The sequence below is a fragment of the Sceloporus occidentalis genome, unplaced genomic scaffold, assembly GCF_023333645.1.
Source record: "Sceloporus occidentalis isolate IW3139 unplaced genomic scaffold, rSceOcc1.0.p SCAF_281, whole genome shotgun sequence".
NCBI lineage: Eukaryota > Metazoa > Chordata > Lepidosauria > Squamata > Phrynosomatidae > Sceloporus > Sceloporus occidentalis.
In genome coordinates this window covers 332,589-341,197 of record NW_028317261.1, presented here as the reverse complement: position 1 = coordinate 341,197, position 8,609 = coordinate 332,589, and the positions used below count along the sequence as shown (strand labels likewise).

At 46.0% G+C, this 8,609-nt stretch overlaps 1 protein-coding gene across 1 annotated transcript; it reads left to right on the top strand.

Moving 5' to 3' along the window:
• The first annotated feature begins 209 nt into the window (after positions 1–209).
• LOC149275544 (uncharacterized) lies at positions 210–8,236 on the top strand. The gene is made up of 3 exons (XM_089504611.1): positions 210–523; positions 4,945–5,424; positions 8,163–8,236. The coding sequence occupies exons 1-3, from the start codon at positions 337–339 to the stop codon at positions 8,234–8,236; spliced, it is 741 nt and encodes a 246-aa protein (XP_089360737.1). The 5' UTR covers positions 210–336.
• Positions 8,237–8,609: the final 373 nt, after the last annotated feature.

The window sequence follows — 8,609 nt, the reverse complement described above, 5'->3', positions numbered from 1 at the left end:
GATTTGAATATACCACATTTTAGGCTTCACACGAGAATGATAAAGAGAAGGCCAATGGATGGGACCTGTACTATTTGAGGTTGCTACCTCCAACAAAAGTTTTAAAATTGGGACAGCATTGGCATGTCAACGCCTTATCGATGCCTACAAGTTTTCCTGTGCAAAAGCATGGAGGCTGCCTGAGAAATTCAGTTTCTTCTTCCAAACAGAGGAGCTTGTAGCCTCACAAAGGATTCGAGACAAACTGGATTTCAAAGGCAGTAGCTTTTTGCTTGCTAACATTATTTAAAGTTTGTTTCCTGGGCTGAATTCTGAAGTAATGAAATAATATTTGGGATGCACCATGTGCTTTCCTCCCCTTTTATTAGTCACTCTCTGGATGAGGGCTATTTTCTATTGCAGGTGACTTTTGCAGATGTGGCAGTATATTTCACCGAGGATGAATGGAAACTCTTGACAAAGAAGCAGAGACTTCTGTACAGCAATGTGATGATGGAGAATTATGAGAATGTGGACTCTGTGGGTAAGGAACTTGACTCCACTGCCCTTCCTGTGATGACTGAGGGTCCTTTCATACTACATTGTCATGGTGCTATGTTTCCACTTTAGAATTATGGAATCATAGAGTTGGAATAGACAACAAGGCCATCCAGTTAAAACCCTGGCCATGCAGGAATACACATTCAAAGCACCCACAACAGATAGTCATCCAGCCTTTGTTTAAAGATCTCCAAAGAAGGAACACTTTAGAAATAAATCTTAATAACAATAACAATGGCTCAGTACAGTTTAGAAGAAAGGGGTGGCCAGAGGCTGTCCCTTTCTCCTCCGGATCATTGCCGCAGCAACCCCATGGCCGCAAGAACGATCTGCAGCCAAAAGGAGCTCAGAAATGGAGCTCCTTTCTGTGATGCCACGAAGGCGCCATTTGCACCCTGGGGCGTCATGGTGATATGTCTTATGCGCCGTGCTGTTTGGACGCGTCACACAAGACATGTCATGGATGCGTGCGCCGTATGGATGGCGCTGCATCAAGACTGTGCTGCCCATAAGTATTAGGCTTTGAGAGTGTGCGGTTACTGCGCGCTCCCAAACCCTAAAATCACCGCCACCATGCCACAAAGCGCCCATTTGTACCAGGCCAATAATAACAATAATGATACTCCACCATGCTCTGAGGGAGTATATTGTACTCTCGAACAGCCCTTACTGTCATGAAGTTCCTCCTAATCTTTAGGTGGCATCTCTTTCCCTGTGGCTGCATCCACTGTTCCTCTCCTTTTCTCTGGAATAGGAGAAAGCAAGCTTGATCCATCAATGTGACATCTCTTCAAAATTTGAACAGGGCTGTTATATCCACTCTTAACCTTCTCTTCCCCTGGATAAACATAGCCAGCTCCTAAGCCACTTCTCATAGTGCTTGATGGTTTTCAGTTCCTTCACCTTTTTGGTTGCCCTTCTTTGGATACTCTCCAGATTCTCAACATCCTTTTTGAATTGTGGTGCCAAGAACTAGACACAGGGTTATTTCAACTGAGGCCTGACCAAGGCAGAATAGAGTGGCACTATTACTTCTCTTGATCTAGACACTATACTTTTATTGATAAAGCCTAGGATCATATTGACCTTTTTAGCTGCCTCATGTTCAACTTGTGGTCTACTATGAGTCCTAAACCGCTTTCACACGTAGTTTAATTGTCATAACAATATCCTGTGTAATCTTGGAATTTGTAGTTTGGTGAGGCACTATTGCTCTCCGCTTTCTAAGGATTTTAAATATCCCATTCTAAACTGCCAATTCTAGGATTCTGTGGGAAGGAACTATGGAGATAAATGCTTTTCACCCCCAAATGCTCCTCAGCACATCCCTGAGTAGGGCTGTTTACAGACCGCCCCTTTGGTGTGGCCTGTACCCGGCCCTTTCATCAACAGATCAGGACCTCAGCTGCCACAGCGGTAGCCCTGAGGCCCCAATCCACCGCTTTTCCAGGCCACGGCCTAGAAAGGGTTTCCTTGGGGCTTCAAGCCCCAAGGACACCCCAACAGCGGCAGGGAAAGAAGAAAGGGGCCGCTCGGCCCCTTTCTGTTTTGTATCACTGCCGCAGCTGTCTAAAGGCTGCGCCAGCGACACACATGAAGGAAGGAGCTCCGAAACGGAGTTCCTTCCTACACCGCAGAAAGGGCTCCACAAGCGCCCATTCGCGACGCCAGGATGTCACTTCCATGCCGCTCCATTTGGAGGCAGCGCGATCGTGACGTCCTAATGGGCGCCACCATCTACATGTAGAATGGGTGCCACCATTTTGTACGTACTGTGTACGTACTAGGGTTGCGGGCATCTGAAAGAGGTGCCTAGGGTGCCCTTCTGGAAAGGACCTAAGTCTCCTGGCTTTTTTGGCCCTTCTTCCAGGCTTTTCAGGCTCAGGAGAGTCTTCTTGGGGAAAAGGCCTCCCTTGGCCCTACAATGGCTCAGAGAGAACCTAATAGTGGCAAAATGGCCTCTGTTTCCCCAAAAGGATGCTGTGGGATATTGAGGAGCAAAATAGTATTTCATTTCACCCCCAGACAACACAATGTTAGGTTGCTCCTGAGATCCCCTGTGGGCCAGTGTGACCCCCCCACCCCCAACATTAGGCCATCCCTGTCTTATAGATGCCTTAAGGCTGGCACTTGACCCTCACCAAAATTGGAGTCCAGGTCCCAGCCCCCTTGCTCTTCCTTTCCCAATGACTTACTTGTATATTGATTATCCTGCCTTTCTGAACAAATGGGACTCAGAGTGTCCCTTTTGTGCATCACACACTCTGTGTTTCTGTCTGTGATAGAGAGATGGAGGGAATGGGAAAAACAGAAAGGCAGGAAAGAGATGCTGAAGGAGAAATGGTAAAGCAGTGCAGACGGGCAAGAGGGAAGGTTGGAGAGCGAGGGAGAAAGGGAAGGGGACCAGGCCTCTGGGAGCCAGGAGAGGAAGGCAGGAGCAAAGCCAGCATCGCCTAGCTCTGTGTGATGGTGGGACAGGAAGGGACCTCTGAGAAGGGTCAAGAGAGGGGCCTTGGGGATTGGGAGGCAGCCACCAACCTGACAGATTTTAAGAACTGAACTGGTGAGAACTGGCTCAGGCCCTGGTTTTCAGACATATTAAGGGCTTCCATTTAGCAATTATGAACAATGTCTATGAAGAGAGGAAAGGGCAACACAAAAATTCCTTTTTCTCTAATGTTTCTTTTTCCTACCTGAGCTTGCTTAGGGTCTTTTACCTGAAATGCTGGAGTTTGGGGAAGACACCTGCAAGTGCTATGCTTTTAGGGGAATTAGATACTTAGCTCAAAGGGGAGATATAGTTTGATTGGGGCAACAGAGACCTCAGGATCCAGCAAAGCTATAGCAGGTCTGAAATCACAAAGAACTCCAGAGGCATTTGAAATACATTTTGATGTTTTATTTTGGGGGAAGGCAAAATGCACACACATGCACATAGAGAATTAGGTAACAAAGGTGGGAGTGGTGAGTAAATGTAAGGCTTTGCTAATGGTAATATGTTGCCTGGATGGATCTCAATCCCAGTTGCTGAGAATCCGGAATGGGGAGAGAAGTCAGTAGCTCCCATGGCAAGTGGGGTTGGAGAGTGTATTGAGGTGCTTAGCCATGTAAACCGACAGAGAACCCTAACGCATGGGATAAAAAAAGCCAGTTTAACTTTTCTGAATTGAATTCTGATTCGGGCTGCATCCGGGTCCTATCATATGTAAATCTCCACTGAATCTACCAGCAAAATCCATCCTGGATTCAGCCCGAATCCTCGCAGTACTTCAGCAGCCATTTTTTAATGTTGGAAGCTTCCGCTTAAAGAGGGGGGATGGCTGAGCATGCCTTGGACCCAGGCTACATCTGGGATGGATTTGGCCAATAGATTCAGCAGTGATTTACATATGATTGGACCCGCACATAGCCCAAATTAAAATTCTGTTTGGGAAAGGTACCCTGGCTTTCTTACCCCATGCAATGGGGTGTAGAGTGTCTGCCTGCAACTGGACTGAGGCTGAAGAACAGCCACTAGGAGCAGATATTTATGCTGTAATTGTTGCTTAGTGGCAGAAACTGAGGGTACGAAAAGGTTTAAATTGCTTTAGAATGTTTCCTGGGTGAGGAAAGAACGGTCTGAAACCAAATTTAGTGCAACGAGGGCTTGATTTAACCTCTCCCCATTTACTGTGACTTACTTCACTCTGTCCACCAATTCTTCTCTTAAATTAATGTGAAGAATTAAATTTAATTTAATTGAAATTATATTCTGGCCTCAAAAAGAAGAGCCCTTCCTCCGCCCCAACTGTCATCATCAGACCTGGGAGGGAGTGAAAAAGACAGGCCCAATTTCCATCAGGCCTAACTGTGAATTTTACTATAACTCACGTCGCTCTGTTTTATTTTACTGTGCTTTATTTATTTTTGTATTTTATTTTATTCTCTTTATTTTTATTGTTGTAACCTATCTGGATTCCTTGTGATTGGGCAGGCTATAAATAAATCATCATCATCATCATCATCATCATCATCATCATTGGTGCAAGTACCTCAGACAAAAGGGATTAGCACACTGATCCTCAGAGCCTTTTTCTGACTATTTCCTTCCAGTCCCATTCCTTATCCATAATCCTTTCACCTTCTACAGACATAAATGGATCATGCAGCTAAATCCACTCATTTTCTCAAGGCAGGTTCTCCTACAATCTCTTCTTTGCTACCTCCTATGAGCAGGGATCCATACCTGCAAAAATGCTAAATTCAGGGCATCTGCAGCAGAGTCATGCTCAGGTCACCCACTCCAAATTTATTAATTTTATATCAAATAGGGAAGGGTTAACAGGTGGCTAAATCTCGGGGTAACACATTCCTCTCTTAATTCGGGGAGTCAGTCTTGTCGGTCATTGTTCTTTTTTTTTTCAGAAGAACATGTCAGTCTTGAGAGAGTCCATACATGTGAGAGGCCACATAAATGCCAGCACTGTGGGAAATGTTTTTCTTCAAAGTCAGACCTTGTGAGACATCAGAGAGTCCACACAAGAGAGAAGCCATACAAATGCCAGCATTGTGGGAAATGTTTTTCTCAGAAGGCCAACCTAGTGAAACATCAGAGAGTCCTTACAGGAGAGAAGCCATACAAATGCCAGCATTGTGGGAAATGTTTTTCTTCAAAGTCACACCTAGTGACACATCAGAGAATCCACACAAGAGAGAAGCCATACAAATGCCACCAATGTGGGAAATGTTTTTCTTCAAAGTCAGACCTAGTGAAACATCAGAGGGTCCACACAGGAGAGAAGCCATACAAATGCCAGCGTTGTGGGAAATGTTTTCCTTCAAAGTCACACCTAGTGACACATCAGAGAGTCCACACAGGAGAGAAGCCATACAAATGCCACCAATGTGGGAAATGTTTTTCTTCAAAGTCACACCTAGTGAAACATCAGAGGGTCCACACAGGAGAGAAGCCATACAAATGCCAGCATTGTGGGAAATGTTTTCCTTCAAAGTCAAACTTAGTGAGACATCAGAGAGTCCACACAGGAGAGAAGCCATACAAATGCCACCAATGTGGGAAATGTTTTTCTTCAAAGTCAGACCTAGTGAAACATCAGAGGGTCCACACAGGAGAGAAGCCATACAAATGCCAGCATTGTGGGAAATGTGTTTCTGACAAGTCAGCCCAAGTGAAACATCAGAGAGTCCACACAGGAGAGAAGCCATACAAATGCCAGCATTGTGGGAAAGGTTTCTCTTCGAAGTCATACATAATGATACATCAGAGAGTTCATTGAGGAGAGAAACAACATAAATGCCAGCAGTGAACTAACACTGTTTTTGTTAAGAAGTATTACAAGAAAAATATTTTCAATACATTAGTGATAAGAGAAAGTCTTTGTGATTTTGTTTGTAAGGGTTGTCTGTTCATAAAGTTATTGATTTTTGTATGTTGTTGTTGTTTTTATTTTTTTATAGAATTCTAGAATAAGAATGGACCACAGGACCCATGTAGTCCAACCCCCGACACACAGGATGACAAAGCATGGATTTATAGGATTCTGGCTTTGTAAGGCACCACAAGCCCCATCTAGTCCAAGCCCCTGCCATACAGGAAGACATAGCATGGTGGGTAGGTGTGTTATGTGTGAATGTGACAGAATTAGAAGAACAAGTATGAGATGAAGGATCTGGCACAGAGAAGCAAGAAAAGCTCAAACTGCTGAGTCGAAAAGGAATGTGCAAAAAATAGAGACACCGTAATGCAAGGACATGAAACCGAATGTACTAAAAGAAGAATGGACTGTGTATAACACAACTTGATGTAAAGAGCACCAGAACAAGAACGGAATGGGAACAAGACGTCACTCATCACATATGATGCACATATTAAAAAGCATAAAGGAATCTTCAAAACCATGGTGCTAGTGTGCCAAAATCAGCTGGAACTGGCACCCATCGCTCTTTCAGAAAACTGATTGACCTCTGGGAAGATTTGTGTGCATGAGCATTGTATGAATGTGTGCATGATTTGAGGCCTCTTGATATGTAATATATTAGAATGAATGTCCCTAATGCTAGAATAAATGTTGCATATAAAGTGTTTGAACCTAGATCTGATCTCTTATGTGTCTGATTAAAAGTTTTATAGTCCAATCTGTATTTACTCACCACTCTAGATGTAAAGAAGAAGACCTAGATTGGTGACAGGTGTGTGATCTCTCATTTCACCTTCTGGAGCTTCTGCACTGATCCCTTCATGCTTCGTGCTTGGCTTGCTTTCCTTGGTGTAAATTGCAGAGGAGGAGAGGGAGCAGGATCTTACCTTTCCCAGTCGCATGAGGCACCAATGTTTCTCTGGACCTGCAAAACCAGGAGGGTCTTACATGTAGTGATACTTCTTTGCTCTCTAGTTAGAATAATGCTTTCCTTAAAAAGTACCTTGCCACTCCTTAATACTCCCATTACACATGCCTTAGCTCTGTTTTGGCTTGCTGAAGCTGGCGAGGAGAGGAAACTACAAATGCCTCTAACCAAGTCCTGATGTGTTGTTAGGAGGGGGGTCACTGTAACCCATCTGGTGGGGCCAGCTAGGTTTAGATGGTCTTGGGAGGTACCCTTTAGCTTAGCAGGAGTGGGAAGGCGGACCTAGAAGACCAGGGCAGTCAGGGATCTGCTGGGGCAGAGGCCCAAACCAGGGGGGCTGCTTTTGGTGGCTGGCCCAGACAGATCATCCCACGGGAGGCAGTGCTGTTTGGGACCTGGGAGTTCTAGTTTTGGCTTGGCACCAATAAAGAAAAGGGACAGGGAAAGGCTGTCTTGATCTCAGGGGACCCTGAGGAGCAGTGTGTTTGTGGCTGATTCTGTCCTCCTGCCTTGAAGTGGCTTTGGAGGACTGTTCCCTTTGGCTGCTTAGCAAGGAAAAGGGAGAGTTTATTGGAACTGCCGATGGCAGGGTTTTCTGCTTGGAGGACCCTTTCCTTTCCCTGGAAGCAGTGGCTCCAGGAGACTGCAAGCTTCACAGCTCAAGAACGGGTGTCTTTCTCTCTCTTCCTCTCTTCTCCGGTGGCCTAGTTGGGGCTGGGGGAGAAGAGAGGGTCCACAGTGGGGCAATGGTGGGTCTTATCCCCTGACTAAAGGCTGAAACCTCCTTTTCTGCTGCCTTTGTGGGTTTTACAAAAGGGGGGCAGGCTTGTCCCGGAGCAAAGCCCTTGAGGCTCATGGCAGCAGGGTTGGGTTCTTTCCGTCTGACTCCAGAGAGAGAGAGAGAGAGGAGGGAGGAGGGCTGGGGGCTTTTCCCTGCCCTGCTTTTGGCTGTGTAAAGAGGAAGGGGGCACAGGCTAGCCCTGTCCGCTCTTCCCAAGCCAGAGATCTGGAAGAGCCCTTCTGCTCTCCATTGCCTGGCTCTTGGGTCTGGTCCCTGCCTGGCAGAGCTGAGCAAAGGGACTCCTTCCCTCTCTGGGCTGTTCTGTTTTCTTTCTTTCTTTCTTTCTTTCTTTCTGGAATATGAACTAGTCCAGGGCCTTTGAAAGCTGTCCTTTCAGTCTCTTTTCCTCTTCCCAATAAAGCAGCCTGTGTTGCTCAGACATTTCAGCTAAACTGTGTTTCTTTATTTTTATGACCTCCCACGTGTCTTCATTCAGTTAGGCCAGTTAGTTTATGCATCTTCGGTGTGGCAAAGTCCTTGTCGCGGAACCAAGAGAGATTCCCTGAATGACGCACCTACATGGCTAAAGCAACCATTTCCCAAGGGTCACACAGCACTTCTGACCATGCTGAACGCCACCAGCCAGACATTTGGGGTGTTTGGGGGAAATGCCCAGTTCCTCCAACCTTGGGGAGTGAGTTTTACTAAAGTTCATGTTCTCTGGCACTTGACTTCCATCTTAGAAATGGTGTGAGTCTAGTTTAGCGGTAACATGGAAGGCAGACATGGAAGGCAAGTGTTTGACTTGAGCGTAGAAGAGGTCCATTGGGCCTGGCCTAGATTAAGAAGCAGAGCCCTCCCTCCAGTCCATCTGCCATGTCCCAGGGCTCCGAGGGAGAGAAGAACTGCTGGACCTGGTCCCCTTTCCCACTGCCATTCCCTT

Bases quoted from the DNA above. Each gene is read 5' to 3' on its own strand.
- LOC149275544 (XM_089504611.1), top strand. From the start codon at position 337: ATGCACCATGTGCTTTCCTCCCCTTTTATTAGTCACTCTCTGGATGAG. The intron at 524-4,944 runs GTAAGGAACTTG...TTTTTTTTTCAG, and splicing joins TGAGAATGTGGACTCTGTGG to AAGAACATGTCAGTCTTGAG. The intron at 5,425-8,162 runs GTGGGAAATGTT...GTCTTCATTCAG, and splicing joins GCCATACAAATGCCACCAAT to TTAGGCCAGTTAGTTTATGC.